Genomic DNA, 21,491 nt, shown 5'->3' with positions numbered 1-21,491 from the left:
CGTCTCTCTTTCCCCCCTTCCTTCCGTCTCTCTTTCCCCCCTTCCTTCCGTCTCTCTTTCCCCCCTTCCTTCCGTCTCTCTTTCCCCCCTTCCTTCCGTCTCTCTTTCCCCCCTTCCTTCCGTCTCTCTTTTCCCCCCTTCCTTCCGTCTCTCTTTCCCCCCCTTCCTTCCGTCTCTCTTTCCCCCCTTCCTTCCGTCTCTCTTTCCCCCCTTCCTTCCGTCTCTCTTTCCCCCCTTCCTTCCGTCTCTCTTTCCCCCCTTCCTTCCGTCTCTCTTTCCCCCCTTCCTTCCGTCTCTCTTTCCCCCCTTCTTTCCGTCTCTCTTTCCCCCCTTCCTTCCGTCTCTCTTTCCCCCCTTCCTTCCGTTTCTTTCCCCCCTTCCTTCCGTCTCTCTTTCCCCCCTTCCTTCCGTCTCTCTTTCCCCCCTTCCTTCCGTCTCTCTTTCCCCCCTTCCTTCCGTCTCTCTTTCCCCCCTTCCTTCCGTCTCTCTTTCCCCCCTTCCTTCCGTCTCTCTTTCCCCCCTTCCTTCCGTCTCTCTTTCCCCCCTTCCTTCCGTCTCTCTTTCCCCCCTTCCTTCCGTCTCTCTTTCCCCCCTTCCTTCCGTCTCTCTTTCCCCCCTTCCTTCCGTCTCTCTTTCCCCCTTCCTTCCGTCTCTCTTTCCCCCCTTCCTTCCGTCTCTCTTTCCCCCCTTCTTTCCGTCTCTCTTTCCCCCCTTCCTTCCGTCTCTCTTTCCCCCCTTCCTTCCGTCTCTCTTTCCCCCCTTCCTTCCGTCTCTCTTTCCCCCCTTCCTTCTGTCTCTCTTTCCCCCCTTCCTTCCGTCTCTCTTTCCCCCCTTCCGTCTCTCTTTCCCCCCTTCCGTCTCTCTTTCCCCCCTTCCGTCTCTCTTTCCCCCCTTCCGTCTCTCTTTCCCCCCTTCCGTCTCTCTTTCCCTCCTTCCGTCTCTCTTCCCCCCTTCCGTCTCTCTTTTCCCCCCTTCCTTCCGTCTCTCTTTCCCCCCTTCCTTCCGTCTCTCTTTCCCCCCTTCCTTCCGTCTCTCTTTCCCCCCCTTCCTTCCGTCTCTCTTTCCCCCCTTCCTTCCGTCTCTCTTTCCCCCCTTCCTTCCGTCTCTCTTTCCCCCCTTCCTTCCGTCTCTCTTTCCCCCCTTCTTTCCGTCTCTCTTTCCCCCCTTCCTTCCGTCTCTTTCCCCCCTTCCTTCCGTCTCTTTCCCCCCTTCCTTCCGTCTCTCTTTCCCCCCTTCCTTCCGTCTCTCTTTCCCCCCTTCCTTCCGTCTCTCTTTCCCCCCTTCCTTCCGTCTCTCTTTCCCCCCCTTCCTTCCGTCTCTCTTTCCCCCCTTCCGTCTCTCTTTCCCCCCTTCCGTCTCTCTTTCCCCCCTTCCGTCTCTCTTTCCCCCCTTCCGTCTCTCTTTCCCCCCTTCCGTCTCTCTTTCCCTCCTTCCGTCTCTCTTTCCCCCCTTCCGTCTCTCTTTCCCCCCTTCCTTCCGTCTCTCTTTCCCCCCTTCCTTCCGTCTCTCTTTCCCCCCTTCCTTCCGTCTCTCTTTCCCCCCCTTCCTTCCGTCTCTCTTTCCCCCCCTTCCTTCCGTCTCTCTTTCCCCCCTTCCTTCCGTCTCTCTTTCCCCCCTTCCTTCCGTCTCTCTTTCCCCCCTTCCTTCCGTCTCTCTTTCCCCCCTTCCTTCCGTCTCTCTTTCCCCCCTTCCTTCCGTCTCTCTTTCCCCCCTTCCTTCCGTCTCTCTTTCCCCCCTTCCTTCCGTCTCTCTTTCCCCCCTTCCTTCCGTCTCTCTTTCCCCCCTTCCTTCCGTCTCTCTTTCCCCCTTCCTTCCGTCTCTCTTTCCCCCCTTCCTTCCGTCTCTCTTTCCCCCCTTCCTTCCGTCTCTCTTTCCCCCCTTCCTTCCGTCTCTCTTTCCCCCTTCCTTCCGTCTCTCTTTCCCCCCTTCCTTCCGTCTCTCTTTCCCCCCTTCCTTCCGTCTCTCTTTCCCCCCTTCCTTCCGTCTCTCTTTCCCCCCTTCCTTCCGTCTCTCTTTCCCCCCTTCCTTCCGTCTCTCTTTCCCCCCTTCCTTCCGTCTCTCTTTCCCCCCTTCCTTCCGTCTCTCTTTCCCCCCTTCCTTCCGTCTCTCTTTCCCCCCTTCCTTCCGTCTCTCTTTCCCCCCCTTCCTTCCGTCTCTCTTTCCCCCCCTTCCTTCCGTCTCTCTTTCCCCCCTTCCTTCCGTCTCTCTTTCCCCCCCTTCCTCTTCCCCTTCCGTCTCTCTTTCCCCCCTTCCTTCCGTCTCTCTTTCCCCCCTTCCTTCCGTCTCTCTTTCCCCCCTTCCTTCCGTCTCTCTTTCCCCCCTTCCTTCCGTCTTTCCCCCCTTCCTTCCGTCTTTCCCCCCTTCCTTCCGTCTTTCCCCCCTTCCTTCCGTCTTTCCCCCCTTCCTTCCGTCTTTCCCCCCTTCCTTCCGTCTTTCCCCCCTTCCTTCCGTCTTTCCCCCCTTCCTTCCGTCTTTCCCCCCTTCCTTCCGTCTTTCCCCCCCTTCCTTCCGTCTTTCCCCCCTTCCTTCCGTCTTTCCCCCCTTCCTTCCGTCTTTCCCCCCTTCCTTCCGTCTCTCTTTCCCCCCTTCCTTCCGTCTCTCTTTCCCCCCTTCCTTCCGTCTCTCTTTCCCCCCTTCCTTAGTCTCTCTTTCCCCCCTTCCTTCCGTCTCTCTTTCCCCCCTTCCTTCCGTCTCTCTTTCCCCCCTTCCTTCCGTCTCTCTTTCCCCCCTTCCTTCCGTCTCTTCCCCCCTTCCTTCCGTCTCTTCCCCCCTTCCTTCCGTCTCTTCCCCCCTTCCTTCCGTCTCTTCCCCCCCTTCCTTCCGTCTCTTCCCCCCTTCCTTCCGTCTCTTCCCCCCTTCCTTCCGTCTCTTCCCCCCTTCCTTCCGTCTCTTCCCCCCTTCCTTCCGTCTCTTCCCCCCTTCCTTCCGTCTCTTCCCCCCTTCCTTCCGTCTCTCTTTCCCCCCTTCCTTCCGTCTCTTCCCCCCTTCCTTCCGTCTCTTTCCCCCCTTCCTTCCCTCTCTCTTTCCCCCCTTCCTTCCCTCTCTCTTTCCCCCCTTCCCTCCCTCTCTCTTTCCCCCCTTCCCTCTCTCTTTCCCCCCTTCCTTCCCTCTCTCTTTCCCCCCTTCCTTCCGTCTCTCTCTCTCCCCCCCTTCCGTCTCTCTCTCTCCCCCCTTCCGTCTCTCTCTCTCTCTCCCCCCTTCCGTCTCTCTCTCCCCCCCTTCCGTCTCTCTCTCTCTCTCTCTCTCCCCCCTTCCGTCTCCCTCTCTCTCTCTCTCCCCCCTTCCGTCTCTCTCTCTCTCTCTCTCCCCCCTTCCGTCTCTCTCTCTCTCTCTCTCTCTCTCTCCCCCCTTCCGTCTCTCTCTCTCTCTCTCTCTCTCTCTCCCCCCTCCGTCTCTCTCTCTCTCTCTCTCCCCCCTTCCGTCTCTCTCTCTCTCTCTCCCCCCTTCCGTCTCTCTCTCTCCCCCCCCCTTCCGTCTCTCTCTCTCTCTCCCCCTTCCGTCTCTCTCTCTCTCTCTCCCCCCTTCCGTCTCTCTCTCTCTCTCTCCCCCCTTCCGTCTCTCTCTCTCTCTCTCCCCCCTTCCGTCTCTCTCTCTCTCCCCCCTTCCGTCTCTCTCTCTCTCCCCCCTTCCGTCTCTCTCTCTCTCCCCCCTTCCGTCTCTCTCTCTCTCCTCCCTTCCGTCTCTCTCTCTCTCCCCCCTTCCGTCTCTCTCTCTCTCCCCCCTTCCGTCTCTCTCTCTCTCCCCCCTTCCGTCTCTCTCTCTCTCTCCCCCCTTCCGTCTCTCTCTCTCTCCCCCCTTCCGTCTCTCTCTCTCTCCCCCCTTCCGTCTCTCTCTCTCTCCCCCCTTCCGTCTCTCTCTCTCTCCCCCCTTCCGTCTCTCTCTCTCTCCCCCCTTCCGTCTCTCTCTCTCTCCCCCCTTCCGTCTCTCTCTCTCTCCCCCCCTTCCGTCTCTCTCTCCCCCCTTCCGTCTCTCTCTCCCCCCTTCCGTCTCTCTCTCCCCCCTTCCGTCTCTCTCTCCCCCCTTCCGTCTCTCTCTCCCCCCTTCCGTCTCTCTCTCCCCCCTTCCGTCTCTCTCTCCCCCCTTCCGTCTCTCTCTCCCCCCTTCCGTCTCTCTCTCCCCCCTTCCGTCTCTCTCTCCCCCCTTCCGTCTCTCTCTCCCCCCCTTCCGTCTCTCTCTCCCCCCTTCCGTCTCTCTCTCCCCCCTTCCGTCTCTCTCTCCCCCCTTCCGTCTCTCTCTCCCCCCTTCCGTCTCTCTCTCCCCCCTTCCGTCTCTCTCTCCCCCCTTCCGTCTCTCTCTCCCCCCTTCCGTCTCTCTCTCCCCCCTTCCGTCTCTCTCTCCCCCCTTCCGTCTCTCTCTCCCCCCTTCCGTCTCTCTCTCCCCCCTTCCGTCTCTCTCTCCCCCCTTCCGTCTCTCTCTCCCCCCTTCCGTCTCTCTCTCCCCCCTTCCGTCTCTCTCTCCCCCCTTCCGTCTCTCTCTCCCCCCTTCCGTCTCTCTCTCCCCCCTTCCGTCTCTCTCTCCCCCCTTCCGTCTCTCTCTCCCCCCTTCCGTCTCTCTCTCCCCCCTTCCGTCTCTCCCCCCTTCCGTCTCTCTCTCCCCCCTTCCGTCTCTCTCTCCCCCCTTCCGTCTCTCTCTCCCCCTTCCGTCTCTCTCTCCCCCCTTCCGTCTCTCTCTCCCCCCTTCCGTCTCTCTCTCCCCCCTTCCGTCTCTCTCTCCCCCCTTCCGTCTCTCTCTCCCCCCTTCCGTCTCTCTCTCCCCCCTTCCGTCTCTCTCTCCCCCCCTTCCGTCTCTCTCTCCCCCCTTCCGTCTCTCTCTCCCCCCTTCCGTCTCTCTCTCCCCCCTTCCGTCTCTCTCTCTCTCCCCCCTTCCGTCTCTCTCTCCCCCCCTTCCGTCTCTCTCTCCCCCCTTCCGTCTCTCTCTCCCCCCTTCCGTCTCTCTCTCCCCCCTTCCGTCTCTCTCTCCCCCCTTCCGTCTCTCTCTCCCCCCCTTCCGTCTCTCTCTCCCCCCCTTCCGTCTCTCTCTCCCCCCTTCCGTCTCTCTCTCCCCCCCTTCCGTCTCTCTCTCCCCCCCTTCCGTCTCTCTCTCCCCCCCTTCCGTCTCTCTCTCCCCCCCTTCCGTCTCTCTCTCCCCCCCTTCCGTCTCTCTCTCCCCCCCTTCCGTCTCTCTCTCCCCCCTTCCGTCTCTCTCTCCCCCCCTTCCGTCTCTCTCTCCCCCCCTTCCGTCTCTCTCTCTCTCCCCCCTTCCGTCTCTCTCTCTCTCCCCCCTTCCGTCTCTCTCTCTCTCCCCCCTTCCGTCTCTCTCTCTCTCTCCCCCCTTCCGTCTCTCTCTCTCTCTCCCCCCTTCCGTCTCTCTCTCTCTCCCCCCTTCCGTCTCTCTCTCTCTCCCCCCTTCCGTCTCTCTCTCTCTCCCCCCTTCCGTCTCTCTCTCTCTCTCCCCCCTTCCGTCTCTCTCTCTCTCCCCCCTTCCGTCTCTCTCTCTCTCCCCCCTTCCGTCTCTCTCTCTCTCCCCCCTTCCGTCTCTCTCTCTCTCCCCCCTTCCGCCTCTCTCTCTCTCTCCCCCCTTCCCTCTCTCTCTCTCTCCCCCCCTTCCCTCTCTCTCTCTCTCCCCCTCTCCCCCTCTCTCTCTCTCTCCCCCCTTCCCTCTCTCTCTCTCTCCCCCTTCCCTCTCTCTCTCTCTCCCCCCTTCCCTCTCTCTCTCTCTCCCCCCTTCCCTCTCTCTCTCTCTCTCCCCCCTTCCCTCTCTCTCTCTCTCCCCCCTTCCCCCTCTCTCTCTCCCCCCTTCCCTCTCTCTCTCTCTCCCCCCTTCCCTCTCTCTCTCTCTCCCCCCTTCCCCTCTCTCTCTCTCTCCCCCCTTCCCTCTCTCTCTCTCTCCCCCTTCTCTCTCTCTCTCTCTCCCCTTCCCTCTCTCTCTCTCTCCCCCTTCCCTCTCTCTCTCTCCCCCCTTCCCTCTCTCTCTCTCTCTCTCCCCCCTTCCCTCTCTCTCTCTCTCTCCCCCCTCCTCCCTCTCTCTCTCTCTCTCTCCCCCCCTTCCCCCTCTCTCTCTCTCCCCCCTTCCCTCTCTCTCTCTCTCTCTCTCTCCCCCCTTCCCTCTCTCTCTTCTCTCCCCCCCCCCCCCCCCCCCCCCGCCCCGCGCTCTTGCTCTCTCGCTCTGTCCGGCCCTCACCCGCCCGCCCTTGCCCACTCGCTCGCTCTCTCTCTTCTGCCCCCCCCAGTTTCTCTCCACCTCTCTCTTTTTCTCTCTCTCTCTCTCTGCTCCCAAGCTCTAACTCTCTCTCTCTGCCCCCTAGAGTGTCTCTCCCCTAGTCTCTCTCTCTCTCTTCCTCTGCCCCCACGTCTCTCTCTCTCACTCCCCCCGTCTCTCGCGCTCTTTCTCCCCCCAGTCTCTCTCTCTCTCCCCAGCCTTTCTCTTTCTCCCTCCCGTCCCTCTTTCTCTCTCTCTCCCTCTCTCAACCCCGTCTCTCTCCCTCTTCTCCCCCCCCCCCCCCCCCAGTCAGTCTCTCTCTCTCTCTCTCTCTCTCTCTCCCCCCCCCCCCCCCCCCCCCCCCGTCTTTCTCTTTCTCGCTCCCGTCCCCGTCCCTCTCTTTCTCCTCCCCCCCCCCCCCCCCCGGACCTCTGCACAGAGCTGGTGAAAGCGTGGCCCAACTGGGTACTGCGCATTGCGCGGCTCCGGTATCCCGCAAGCCGGCACAGAAAGCTGAAAGGCGAAGAATCAGAACGTGGGGGAGTGTCCTGCTGAAAGGTCGAAGTTCAAGGGAGAAAACCAAACCCGCTGATACACAGCAACCCATCAACCATCGAAACACTCATTTCAAGAGCTGCAGTAACGATCGGCTCTGAGGTCGCAAGACTTGCAAACGAGTCTGGATTCCTGGAGCCATTGTGTATTGGCACCTCCCCCACTCCAGCTCTGCGCAGCATTTCAAATCAAGCTCATGGTCAGTGCGTGTGCATGCGCACGCTGTAGTGTCCGAGGATCAATAATACTCAGACTGCACGAGAACAATAAAACAGGTATTTACTGAACAGAGAGTAACTCAAGACTGAAGTACAGAAGCCTGCTATGGCTTTATATACAGGGGTGGTCACTGCCGGTACTGCAGTATAGAATCAGTTCTTCTCTTAAAGGTACATACACAACAATTCCTCCCCTTTTAGATAAACAGTACAGAACATTCATTTAACAACTAAATAATAACTAATTACAATTACAATTTTCTCTGTACTATATACATCAACTGAAATAATCATTTATAAGTTCAGTCTTTGAGGAGGCTTCCTGATCCTGACTGGATAGCGCCTTGCTCAAGTATCCTGTTCTTGCGGCGGAGTTGATTCTGGCTCATTGTCATTGGTTGGTTCGTCAGCTTCCAATACCACTGCTTCTGAGGTAGACGCAATCTGTACTTCAGGTTGATTACCAGGTGCACCTGCTCGTGGTATGGGTTTGGCTTGTTCCTGTGACTCTAGAATCTGGTCAGCATGGCGTCTCACGATGCTCTCTCCAACGTCCACTGTGTACATTAGTGGTCCCTGCTGTGTGCATATCGTTCCTGGCTGTCATTTTTCTGTTCGGTAGTCGCGGGCCAAGACTGGTTGCCCTATCTTGAAGCTCCTGGTTGGCTTCTCATTTATGTGCTGGAATTGCTTATCCTCAACATCTCGTCTTATGTTTGGTTTGAGCAAATCCAGGCGACATCTTAGCCTTCGGTTGAAGAACATTATGGCTGGAGCTTGGTTGGTGACTGCATGTGTCGCATTCCGGTAAGCAAACAAGAAATTATCCACCTTGTGTTGTAGTGGTATGTCATCGTTATACATTGCCTTTATTGCCTTTTTAAAGGTCTGAACAAACCTCTCAGCCAATCCATTTGTGGCTGGATGATATGGGACAGATGTGTAATGTTTCACCCCATTATTCCTCAGAAATTGTAGGCTCGAAGGGCTGAATGGCCTACTCCTGCTCCTATCTTCTATGTTATGTTTCTAAACCTCCGGAAATCCTCGGACACAAACTGTGGCCCATTGTCGGAGCAAATCTGTTCTGGCAAGCCATTCCTGGTGAAGATGGTCCGTAGGACTGCAATAGTTTTCTCCGTGCTGGTGGAGGACATTTTGATGATCTCTGGCCATTTCGAATGGGCGTCCACAGCGATTAGGAACATTGAGTCCATAAATGGACCAGCAAAATCAATGTGTACCCGTTGCCATGGAGATGAGGGCCACTCCCATAGATGTAGCGGGGCCTGTGGTGGAGCGTTTTGGGCCTTCTGGCATCCTGTGCATCTCTTGGTCATATCCTCTTTCTTTATCGATTCCTGGCCACCACACAAACGCCCTGGCTAGTCTCTTCATTTTTACCCCTCCCAGATGACCCTCATGAAGTTCATTGAGCACTCTATCTCTCAACTTGGGTGGAATTACCACTCGGGATCCACACATCAAGGTCCCCCGGCACACTGACAGCTGTTCTCTCCTTGGCGAGAATGCTGGCAACAGTGAGTTGCCATGTGCTGGCCATCCCTTCACCGTCAAATCATAGACCCGAGAGTGTCGGGTCATTTCGGGTTTCCTTCTCTATACTTGAGTTTGTAACAGGTAGACATTCGACTATAGTCACATGGAATATCTCAACAGGGTCCACTGCAGGTGCTTCCTCCACTGTAGGCAACGGCAGGCGTGACAGCCCATCAGCGTTTCCATGCTGTTTCGTACCCTTGTACTCTATGTCGTACTGATGTGCCCCTGGAAAAAGTGACCATCTTTGCAGCCGTTGCGCCGTCATCACCGGAACGCCCTTCTTTGGGTTAAAAATGGAGACCAGGGGCTGATCAGTCAGTAGGGTGAATTTCTGCCCGTGCAGATAGTGATTGAACTTCTTCACCCCCCACACCAGGCTGAGGGCCTCCCTGTCAATCTGGGCGTAGTTACGCTCGGCTGAGGTTAACGAGCGCGACGCAAAGGCTATTGGCCTCTGAACGGTCATGGAATTTGTGTGACAGCACCGCTCCGATGCCGTAGGGAGATGCATCACATGCTAACCGAATCGGTAGTGTTGGATTGTAGTGGGCCAATACTTCTTTTGAAGTGATTAGGCATTTACATTTCTGAAAGGCACGCTTACACTCATCACTCCATTTCCATGTTACTCCAGTTTGCAGCAGGGTGCTCAGTGGGTGCAGAATTGTAGATAAATTCGGCAAGAACTTATGGTGGTAGTTCACCAACCCGAGGAACGACCTCAGTTGCGACACATTTTCCGGTGCTGGAGCCTTGACTACAGCCTCAATCTTGACCGGCGACTTATGCAACCCTTCCTCATCAATCATGTAGCCACAATACGAGATTTGTCTCCTGAAGAACTCGCATTTGGGGCGGTTGGCTCGTAGCCCATATTCCTGTAATCTAGTGAGCACCTGCTCCAGGTTGGCAAGGTGTTCACTGTCATTTTCGCCTGTAACCAGGATGTCGTCCAAATAACACTGGGTCCCCGGGATCCCTTGCAGGACTTGTTCCATCGCCCTCTGCCAAATAGCCGGGGCTGATGCTACCCCGAATACCAGTCAATTGTACTGGTAAAGGCCTTTGTGAGTGTTTATCGTGAGGTATTTCCTAGATGCTTCTTCCACCTCCATTTGTAGATATGCTTGGGCCAGATCAATCTTTGTAAAGCGTTTCCCTCCAGATAGTGAGGCGAAAATATCTTCTATCCGTGGAACTGGATATTGTACTGTGTGCAGGACTGGGTTCACAGTTACCTTGAAGTCCCCACAGATGCGAACTTTCTTCGGCTCCCCAGGCATGCTGCTCAATGATTTCTTCATTACAGGAACGATGGGTGTGGCCCACTCGCTCCAGTCCACCTTGGACAGCACACCCGAACGCTCCAGACTCTCCAGCTCTGCTTCAACGGCTGGGCAGATCGCGTAAGGTACCGGTCTGGCCTTAAATTTTGGGTTTGCGTTATCTTCTATTTTAATCGTTGCCGTTACTCCTTTTAGAGTCCCAAGTCCTTGTTGGAACACCTCTTTTGCGTCAGTTAGAATTTTTGAGTCGTCCAGGTGTGACGTCGTCATCCTTTTTGTCAGTCACAGTTAGCGCCTGAATGGAATGCCAATCCAATTGTATTTTTCGGATCCATTCACGTCCCAATAATGGTGGTCCTCCATCTTGTAGTATATATAGATACAGTTTCTGTGTTTCTTTGCCGTTGTATTCAACTGGCACCCTTATTTTTCCTCTGGGGTAGACTTTTTGCCCCGTGTATGTCTTCAATACAATGGACGTGTCCTTCAAGGGTATGTGTGAGAATAGCCGCTCGTAGTCTCGTCGATTCATGACAGTTAGGGCTGATCCTGTGTCCAATTCCATCTTTACTGGGGACCCTGCTATCATGAGGGTGACCCAAATGGTTCGGTGATCCTCCTTTGCGATCACGTTGTGTAACTTTAGACAACTTAGTCTCCTGCTCCCGGAGTCCTTATCACTCTCCTGATCTTCCGAACTACTGTCTGTCAATTTCTTTACTTTCTTGTATTTTTCCTTAGTTCTTGTAGTGTTGGTTTTCTTTCCCGACCTGCAGACTCTTGCTATTTGTCCCATTTTCCCACATTGCCTGCATACTTTGTCCTTAAACCAGCAGTCCTTCTGATCATGGGTTGTTCTGCCGCAGCGATAGCACTTTTCTACTCCATACGCCATTTCGTTAGCGCTGTATTCTTGTGGTTTCTGTTGTATTTCCGCAGCTCCCCGTGCTGCTGCTTCGTAGGATACTGCCACGCTGAAAGCCTGTTCTAGCATCAGGTCCTTTTCCGAAAGTAGTCGTTTCTGGGTTCCTTCACTCTGGAGCCCGCAGACAAACTTATCCCGTAAGGTGTCTGCCAGTCCTGCTCCGAACTGGCAGTGCTTCGATAACTTGCGTAGTTCCGTAAGATAGTCAGCATTGCTCTCACCTTTGTGCTGGTTTCTTTTATGGAACTTGAATCTTTCTGCTATCAGCAGTGGTGTAGGGTTTAGGTGTTCCTGTAAGATATTAACAATCTCTTCAAAACTTTTCTCCATTGGTTTAGCTGGGGTAATTAAATTCCGCAATAGGCCGTACGTTCTCGTGCCCATCAAATTTAATAATACCGACGCCTTCTTTCCATCGGCCACCTCATTTGCCTTGCAGTACACTTCAATTCTTTCCACATACGTGGTCCAGTCTTCTACCTCGTTGTCGAAAGCAGTGATACTGCCACTCTTCGGCATCTTGAGTGATTTAAAATGGCGCCTCCCGCGCTTTTCCTTCTTCCCCTTGCTGCCACGCTGCTCCTAGCGTTCTACAGGGTAATGGCGGCGACCCGCGGCTTCGGCGCCTATCACTTTTCCTTCCCCGCGTTCTATCCTCTCCACGCTGCCCTGTTCTTGAGCACCGACCGCGCCCTGTGCGCTCCACCCTCTCTCTCCCTCTCCCTCCCGACAACGCTGCACGGCCCCTTTGCAGAGCCGCTTGATCGAGCCCGAGCCCGCCGCAGTCCGGAAGGGTCAGCGCACTACCTGCTACCAGCATGACTTGCTGGAACACCTCGACTGGGGAGCCAGGCCCAGCTCTCCACAGCCTCCCCTGCAACTCTCTGATGGATCCCTGGGCGGTTGCCCGCGGTTGACGCCCGCCGTTCTGACTTCGACCTCCAAGAAGCTTCTCTTCAGGGAAAAGATCCCCGTGAGGTGATGCAGTACTGCAGGTGAGTTCAAACCTGCCCGTCGCCAGTGTAGTGTCCGAGGATCAATAATATTCAGACTGCAGGAGAACAATAAAACAGGTATTTACTGAACAGAGAGTAACTCAAGACTGAAGTACAGAAGCCTGCTATGGCTTTATATACAGGGGTGGTCACTGCCAGTACTGCAGTATAGAATCAGTTCTTCTCTTAAAGGTACATACACAACACACGTGTGCAGCCACACACCTTAGAGGGAACAGTGCCCCGGTCCTCCCTAACCTATTCAATTGAAACAAACTGTCAACTGGAACACAATCTATTCCCTTCATTATCTTAAACCTTAATCAGATCACCTCTAATTCTAATTCTACGCTTCTCTAAAGTGTAGAGTCCCAACTCTTTTAGCCTATATCTTGATAACTGAGATGCTTTAAACTGGGAGTTAGTCTTGTGGCCCTCCTCTATACCGTTGCCAAAGCCTCAATATCACCCACCATGTGAGGAGACCAAAACTGGACACAGTATTCCAAGTGCGGCTTGACTAAGGTCTTGTACAATTAGATAAGGGTAAAGAAATTACTTTAAGCATTGTTGTAATTCTTTTTTTTCCCCCCTTTCTCCTCATTCCTTTAGTTCACATCTCTCAATGCCATGGCTCATTTCTTCAGACGTTAACTGTCTTTTAGGTAGTGCTACTAGAATTTGGAGAATAGTGCCCAAAATGAGTTGCCCTCCTTTTATGTTCTTCACATCCTAATTCTCATTAAGAAGCTGCCTTCCCTCCACCCCATCTCCTCTACTGTAACATGGCTTTCGAATGGTTTCATAGAATTATAGAATGTAAGGAAACGATTAGAGGAGATGCAGTTCTTTTCTGTATTCTTAAGGTGTGCTGGTATGCCATAGGGCTCTATTTTTCGCCCTTCCTCCTCCTCTATGAACTTAGACTTGAGGGCTCCCAAGGTCCGGACACTTCTGTTCCTGGGCCTCTCCACAGTTGAAATGTGCAGGGCCCACGTATCCCAGGGGCGCACGCAGTTCGCAAGTGTCCCTGGGATCATGTGGGCTAGGCCAGCCAATAGGAGAAGGGAATCTCCCTTCATACCCGTCAAAAGTATGAATGGAGATCATCCCAAAAACACAAACATTAAATAATTTTTTTTTTAAACCATCACATTTTTTAAATGAGTTAAAATTACATAAAATTAAATTTGTTTATATTTAATTTATTGAGAAAAAAAGTTTTTTTACAGGGCTAAAAATAAACGTAACTTTTTTTTAAAGTATTTTTAAATTATAAATGAGTGAAAAAAAAATTTAAACTTTTTTCAACTCTTATGCTGGTAAAAGCAGGCCTTACCTCTGCTTTTACCAGGCGTAAGATTTCTAAGGGTTTTCAGCGGGCGGATGTTCTGCAGAAAGTGGAACTCTCCCCCTGCAGAGGCTCTTCTCCAGGGCAGGTGACCGATCTGTCAAGAGCACACAGTGGGTACACACCCGTAGGCATCGGAAAATACAGGCCATTTAGTTTTCACACATACACCAGCTTTACCTTTTTGCCTCCACTATTGAGTCCAAGGCTGTTGCTAAACTACCAATTGCGTACCAGATATTAAGACCAGGATGAATCAAAAGTTCTTCCAGCTTACTGTTTGGTAAAATTGAATTCATCCTCTTCAATTTCTGCCAGCACCTATCTGCCCTGGTCCGGACTCCATCAAATTCCCACTGCCACCTTAGGCTAAGTCTGACGATCTGAAGCCTAGGCATCTTGCTCAACCCCCAGTTGAGGTTACATCTTCACATTGCCACATCTGATCAGTTGCCAAGGCTGCTTTCTTTCACTGTTGGAACATTACCCTCTTCCTCTCATGTTTTCAAGACTCTCCTAAAAACACTTCTCTTTGACCACGTGTTTGTCATCCATAACCCCCATCAAGTTTCCATTTCCCTATTTATCTCCTGCTTGGTAGCCACTTTCGTCCTCTGCACTGTAAAGTGATCAGATGTTTCTTCTCGTGTAGGTGCATTCTAGACATACACGTTATTGTAGCCTTTGCTTAATATTTTTACAGAAAGCTTGAGAAGGAATTTGCTGTGTAAAAAAATTATGGGCATAATACTCCTACCATTTTGTCGCTGCCAAGTAATGTATCACGTATAGAAGAAACATTTAATGGCGTTCTATTAAACACCACTAAATTCTATGAAATTAGAATGTTAATTAAAAAAAATAGAATGTTAAAGTTTAATGGGTATTTTTATTACAATTCAAACCAACTAAATTTGTATTCGCAAAATATTATGCTTCATGTGATAGTTCGCTGTTGAAATGCTCCTGTCCATGCTCACGTATATATTTCTGTAGTTAGGTCATAGCAGCTCACCAATATGAATACTATTTGAATTGTTTGAACAGAAATAAGCAAGTTCTACTGTTCAAACTTTGCCCAATCAAAATAAATTTTACATAGTTATTTATGACACAGCAAGTTTTGCAGTCATATCAAACTCAGTTAGGGCCTGAGATGTCTGTCTTAGAACGGTTGTTAAATAGTGGCTGCAGCAACGTAGAATCATAGAAGTTTACTGTACAGAAGGAGGACATTCGGCCCATCATGTCTGTGCCGGCTGAAAAAGGAACTATCCAGCCTAATCCCAGCTCTTTGTCCGTAGCCCTATAGGCCACGGCACTTTAACGACACATCCAAGTACATTTTAAATGCGATCAGGGTTTCTGCCTCTACCACCCTTTCAGGCAGTGAGTTGCAGACCCTCACCACCCTATGGGTGAAAAAATTTCTCCTCAACTCCCCTCTAATCCTTCTACCAATTATTTTAAATCTATGTCCCCTGGTTATTGACCTCTCTGCTAAGGGAAATAGGTCTTTCCTATCCAAGCCCTTCATAATTTTATACACTATCTTAGCAACTGCTATAGGCTGGCAGCTAGTTCTGATGAAAGGTGATCGACCTGAAATGTTAGCTCTGTTTCTCTCTCCACAGATACTGCTGAGTGTTTCCAACATTTTCTGTTTTTATTTCAGATTTCCAACATCTGCAATATTTTGCTTTCATTGAAGGCTAGCAGCTTGTTGCATAGAGATTTTACCCTGTTAACATCTCTACTCTAACCACTGTATAGAAGAAGCATTTAACTTAAATTTAACTTGCAGCACATTAGATAAGTATAGTTTGCCTTTTTTTTTTTAACTTTGTAGGTCAGAGGTCCTTCCAATGCAGATCCAGATGTGATTGTGAATGACCTCCTAACTCCATGTTCACCTGGTGATCCCAATGCTTTGGAGATGACGTGGATCGATGTTCCAGGGGATAAGCTTCTGGAACCTATAGTCTCCATGGCAAGTGGCCTTAATTTTTGCAGATCTTACTATTCTACCTCAGCCTGTGATAGTTCCCTGGTTGTTTATAGTTCCCCCTCTCATAGCATGACAAGAAGATTAAATGTTTAAGACAACCTTCCATGGCTGTCCAAAACAATCTTATTGAAAGAGTTTGCAACATCTATCTATACTTGTATAATAATTTGGCAGCTGGCTCATATGCATAGCTGTGAAGCATGCTAATTGGTTACTTTTTAGTAAATGTGGGATTTGAGCCAGTCAAAAATGACACAATGGCTGTGCGTTTGTCCCTATTACTCAGGTCATTTTAAAGTAATTATTGTATATAAGGTGTTTTGAGATGTGATAAGGTACTACGTAAAGGCAAGCCTACTTTTCGCAACTAGACTGTATTTCGTGATCGCAAGCATTTCTATTCATGATCAAAAGAAACATATCCCTCAAAAAAGCCAAAACTTTGGGTGCCGTGAGTTTTCCATTTCCCTATTACGACTGTACTTCTCCCTTTTTTTAAATTTTCTTGACCCCTCCTCTTTGCCATTTTAGGGACTTTGGATATGAAAATGTTCCCTTATCCCCTCCTGTTCCTCACTGTCATTTTTTAAGGACCCTTGTCACAGGCCTCTTCTGTCTTCCCAGTCTCGGTATTGCATTTTGCTTCAATACTGAAGCTCTGTGTTGACTTAGGCCATCTTTTGCAATGCTTTAGGACCACTGTACACATGCAGTCTTTGTTCTGCATGTATGAGATTTTACTACCACTGCAGAGCAACAATCAACAAGCAAATAAATTGCTGAACTGCATAATAAAATAATGGAATACAAATCAGAAGTAGTCCTGCTTAAACCATACAGTGCTCTGGTCAGACCGCAACTTGAATACTGGGAAACGTTTAGGCCCTGGAGGTGACAGAGGCACAAAACTGAGCCCGAGAATCTAAAGAATGAATTATGAGCAAAGGCTAGAGAACCAAGCCTTTCGAAACTTGAAATGAGGCAACTGAAAGGGGACTTCAGATATACAGGCTAGTAGATGGTATAGAAAAGGTAAATCTGGACTACAGTTTCAGATTAAGATGACAATAGGGCAAAAGGGCACAGGTTTGAACCAGTGAAAAGCTAATTTAGGGCTAGTGTTGGGAACTTGTTCACAAAAAATGATTGTGTAAAATGCATTTCCAGGTAAGCTAATAAGACAAAAAAACACTGGAATTTACGAACTAGTGAATACTGTAATGAGGAAACTGAGATTCTTTCCAGATGGACGAGTTAGGATAGGTCAAATGGTTTTCCTTATCCGTATCCGTCTTGTAAACTATTCGGTCACTGTTTTTGCCCCTCAGTCACGTGATTGCCACTTGAGATGGTGAGCTCAACACTTTATGTAACACCTGGCTTCTCACCAATTGTGCAATGCTAGTTTGAGACAGTGTGCACGTGCCCTTTAAGCCAACAGTAATGCACTAGCCAGTCCTGTTGCTCTTAGACTTTGAAATTTTGGCTTCCAGCCATTAACGAACACATACACAGGAACAGGACTAGGCCATTTATCCCACAAGCCTGTTCTACTATTCAATTAGATCATGGCTGATCTGTATCTTAACTCCATCTACATGCCTTGGTTCCGTAACCCTTAAGATTTTTGTTAGGCAAGGATATTATCACTCGGTTTTGAAATTTTCAATTGACCTAGCCTCAACAGCTTTTTGGGGGCGAGTTTTCAAGATTTCGACTACCCTTTGTGTGAAAAAGTGCTTTCTGACATGACCCCTGAACGGCCTATCTCTAATTTTAAGGTTATTATTCTGGACATCCCCACCAGAGGAAGTAGTTTGTCTCTATCTACCCTATAAACTCCTTTGATCATCTTAAATACCTGAATTCGATCACCCCCTTAATCTTCTATATTCATCAAGGGTATATAAGCCTGGTCTATGCAACCTATCCTCATAATTTAACCCTTTTAGTAGTATCATTCTAGTGAATCTGCACTGCACCCACTCCAAGGCTAATATTTCCTTCCTGAGGTACGGTGCCCAGAACTTGCACCAGATGTGGTCTAACCAGATCTCTGTACAGCTGTAACATAACTTCCAGCCCTCGAGATAAAGGCCAACATTCCATTAGTCTTTTTAATTTATGTATTGTACCTGTCCACTAGCTTTTAGTGATTTCTGCACTTGGACCCCTAAATCTCTGCTCATCCACAGTTCCTAGCTTCCCGCCATTTAGAAACTCTGATCTAGCTTTCTTGGGTCCAAAGTGGATGAACACACACTTTCCCACCGTGTACTCCATCTGCCACAGTTTTGCCCACTCACTTAATCTATCCATGTCCCTTTGCAACTTTCTGCTCCTATCTACACACAGACCATTTCTGCTTGCTCCTTGATGCTGGTCACACTCTGCAGAGAATATAAAAGAAATGAAGTTCCTCTTGGTCCTCATTTGTAGTGTTTGCTACAGCAGTATCGACCGGGGAAAATAAAAGAAAGCCAGGTATGAGGGAGAAGCATGTCGCCTCAAGTAGTGAGGACAATGTCGTTTTATGGGGATAACTTTTAAGGGTAAAATGCCTTTTTTTATCATTTTATATCTACAGTACTAGAAATATTTTTTGAATGGCCCTTAGATGAAGATTGAATCTTTATACAAATTTTGAGACTAAAACTTTCTTTAAAGGTATCTGTTCACTTTCTAAAAATGCATATCAAGTATTCTGTTGAGTACTTTAAAAATTCAATTCCTATTAAAATTATGAAACAAATGTTGGAGATATAACAGCTTTACAAAGAACTGTGGTCAGTTCTAGCAGTTTAGAGTGCGAGAGAGGCAGGTGAAAGTCTCCTAAAATTGCAATTTGACAATTTGCTATGTGAAGAAAGTCTTCAATCTGCTGGGATTTATGTTCGTGCCAGTCTCTGTGTTTTATCATTTTCCCCTTCCATTTTCTTTAACAGCCTGACATGCTGCAGTCGTTAGCAAGCATAAAACCAACTGTTAATGACGAGGATCTGCAGAAGTTGAAGAAATTCACAGATGACTTTGGTCAGGAAGGCTAAACCATAAGAACTTAACTTGCACTGCAAAATATTTTTTCTTGTACATCTTTTTTTCTATTCACTTAAACCAATTGCATACAATAGTGAAAGTTTATTTTTTCTTCATTTTATTATTGGAAAGACGAGCACTATTGTGTTTGAGGCCATGGAACTTTATATAAAGTTGGTTTTGAAACTACATATATTATCTTAATGTCTACATTTGCCTATTATTATAAAACTAGTTCTCGCATACAAAAATCTAAAAAATGTTGAGAAACACAGTATGCCGGTTTCATCAAGAGTTTAGCATGCTATTTAAACAACATTACAGGAATAATTGAGAATTTTGAAATGAACCCTGTACATACCAATGTGCTGGCCTTATGGAATGTAAAATAATCTTATATTATTGGTACATTCTAAATACTTTGTAAATGGGGCATTTTAAACAGACTATTTGCACATGAGGTCTAATAACGCGATTGCCCATAAGATTGGACCTTACTATCATACTTCAGGTACACTCTAAAAAAAATTCCTACTGATGATGTGTATAAACTATAAACCAGGAGCTTTGTATTGGAGAAATGTGGACTACAGGAAACTTTCTGGTATCCGGCACGGACGGGACCGACGTGTTGCTGGTTCATCAACAATTCCGGATAACCGAATGCTATAATAAAAGATACGGAGCTCAGAGCTCCGTATAAAGCAACAAACCCTGCAGCTTCAAAACAATCGGCACAAGTTGCAAGCATCTCTAGCTTAGCAACAGCTTCAGCTACACCCTTGCACAGCAACAAATGGAGTAAAAAAAAAGTAATAAAAGTTATCTGAACCGACTCCTGAATTTTGCCGGTGGATAGAGCGTTCCAGTTATTTAGGGGCCGGTTAATCGAAAGTTTCCTGTACTTACGCAATAGTTATTTGTATTCAAAGAAATACGAATGAAGTGAGCAATTTCCATACATGTAGATTTTTTACAATGGAAACCTGTTTGAGGGTCACAATCTTAAATCCTTGTATTTTCTGTTTAATTTCTGTTTATTTGTAAATAAAACTTACATCCACCTAATGCTGTCCTGTTTTAAATTCTCATTTCAGGAAACAGAGCATTTTTATTTACTGAACTATTTTTTCAATTCATTGTTTTTGTTTGTCCTCTCCAGGGATGACATGGACAAGTTGTTCCAGCTAAGGGGGTGGGAGGAGAGAAAGAGTTTTATTTTTGTACAGAATAGTGAATTGAGCAGGGATATGTGCCTATGAAATGAGCTGAGGGGTAAGAGTTTAGTCTGTTTTCAAGATGCCTATGATGTTTCTTCAGTGTGGTGGAAGAGTTTTAATGTGGAGAAGTGTTAGTTCAGGAAGTAGGACATTGTAGAATTTGGCAGGTTAGCCATTGAGGCCTTCCCAGATTACTGAATGGATCTCCTCAGCCAAGGTTGAAAATCTAGAGACTACCTCGCCTCTTGGGTGAGTGGGAGGGAGAGGTTGGCAAGCTGGTGGGTTATTTTTTTTTCTGCTCAGTGGCCTGCGACCCTGAGGTGTTTAGTGAAGTATAGATGTCTGTTAGTTCCCTGCTGATCTCTGCATTGAAGGTTAACTTGCCCGAATTGATGAGTGTTCAATTCTGTACTTGCTTTCACCGGATGTATGCTACTAGTTTCTCCTTAGCCCTGCTCATAATATTTATCCCTGGTGCTCTGGAGGAATTTTTCAACTCTTGCTGATAGCTAGCAGTTTTGTTCACCTGTAGCTAGTATCAGGGCTCCCTCATTGCTTTCCAATTAGTGTATTTTATGGCAGCCCTCTGGTTCTGCTTTCCTTCAGTCTGTGTCTTTCTGGGCTTGCAATTCTCTGTGCTTTTTGGCAGAGGAGAAGGCAATCATTTTGCCCTTGGGGACTGCCTTGGTAATTTCCCCAGAGTATAGTGGTGGGGTGTTGAATTTCCTGTTCTTTAAGATACCGTGGCCGAACTCTGCTTACAGGCAGGACTGAGGAGTGTGGGGTTTACGTACCAATGTTGGGGGTCGGGTTGGTAGATGGGTATGGATGAGATGGAGGGTGCTTGCTGCATGGTGTGGGTATGGTAGCCTGGTGGCTATGGTACTTGCAACCCAGCGTTCGAGATCAAATCCAAGGTTGTGAAATTGAAATCAATAAATTTGGTAATTTGTGGGCTGGCCTGGCACTGGGGGAAAATAACCATGAAAAGCTGTTAGATTGTTGTAAAAACCCAACTGATTCATTCATGTTCTTCAGGGAAGGAAACCTGCCAACCAATGTTCCCCCTAAAGTGCACCACCGCACACCAATTGCAAGGTCCCACTCAGGCTGCTCACCAGCTGCTGCCGCTGGAAAAGATACTGCGCGTGCAGCCGCACAGCAAATTTAAAGGGACACGCACCAAAAAAAAATTAGAGGGAACATTGCTGCTAACCTGACCTGGTTGATTCTTAATGCTGTAAGGACAATTAGGGATGGGCAATAATTACTGCCTTGCCAGTGTCACTCATCCCAAGAATTTTTTATAATGGCTATGAACCTTGTTTAAGTAGCTTTGCTTGGGATAGGTGTGCTTGCTTCTAAAATAGATAATCAATTCTGGAGTATGGTTTATGTAAATTTGAATAGAAAGTTGATTCCTTCTCTGAGGTGCATGCTTGCTATATGCCAAACAAGCCTACATCATTCTTCAATTGTTCTGACTGGCCAGCTCATGTCTTCTGGAAGTTTACCTGAGGATAGAGATTACAATTTAAGTCTGCGCTCTCAACTGTGCCCAGCAAGTGGGGCAGGAGTGAGCAAAATGCTGCTGTAGGGAATATGGGGCAAGCCCATGTTCAGGGCTTGTACATTGAGGACGGTGATCAGCTCTCCCACTATTGGATTCTTTTTGTGGATGAAATGGCCGCCTCTTCAGAATGGTAATTCCCCACGGTGATGGGGCGATGCTTGTTGATCAGTATGCCACTCCGCTGCTTTTAGATGAATAGGAAGCAGTTGCTGTTTAACTCGCCTAGTCCCCCATCAGCTTGGCATGTTCTGTGGGGGGTGAGTTGGGTCTCATTTTGAAATAAGTTTTTTTCATCCAATTGATTGAACGGTTTCCCATCACACGATTATTTTGAGTTCAGCTATTGCTGGGCCTGGTTGTGCCCAATACCCTGTGATGAGTGTTTATTCACAGAGGGGACAGCTCCTGTTTATTATGTTGATTTCCCAGATAAAGGAGTTCTCTTTGCTCCCTGCTCTGCCCCCCTTGTCCTGCATCCAGTTGCGTGTACAGTACGCTCTTGATAATTCAAATTTGTTTTGCATTTAAAAAAAAAAAGGAATCGTCCAACTATTTGAATTAAGCAACATAAATAACACAGCAAA

At 49.0% G+C, this 21,491-nt stretch overlaps 1 protein-coding gene across 2 annotated transcripts in view; it reads left to right on the top strand.

Annotated features, from left to right (window-relative positions):
• The window catches only part of LOC147117581 (vacuolar protein sorting-associated protein 4B-like), an 86,788-nt gene extending 67,606 nt beyond the window's left edge, over nucleotides 1-19,182 (top strand). For both annotated transcript variants that reach the window (XM_085988696.1, XM_085988697.1), the window contains 2 exons: nucleotides 14,920-15,060; nucleotides 18,024-19,182. In XM_085988696.1, the coding sequence (XP_085844822.1) occupies nucleotides 14,920-15,060; nucleotides 18,024-18,125 (243 nt within the window). In that variant the 3' untranslated portion in view covers nucleotides 18,126-19,182. The remainder of the gene's footprint in view (nucleotides 1-14,919; nucleotides 15,061-18,023) is intronic.
• Nucleotides 19,183-21,491: the final 2,309 nt, after the last annotated feature.

Source organism: Somniosus microcephalus, chromosome 5 (genome assembly GCF_052327205.1).
Source record: "Somniosus microcephalus isolate GS21.2 chromosome 5, FLI_Smic_1.0, whole genome shotgun sequence".
Taxonomy (NCBI): Eukaryota; Metazoa; Chordata; class Chondrichthyes; order Squaliformes; family Somniosidae; genus Somniosus; species Somniosus microcephalus.
The sequence above is the reverse complement of the archived record's forward strand: the minus strand, read 5'-3'. Positions and strand labels throughout refer to the sequence as shown.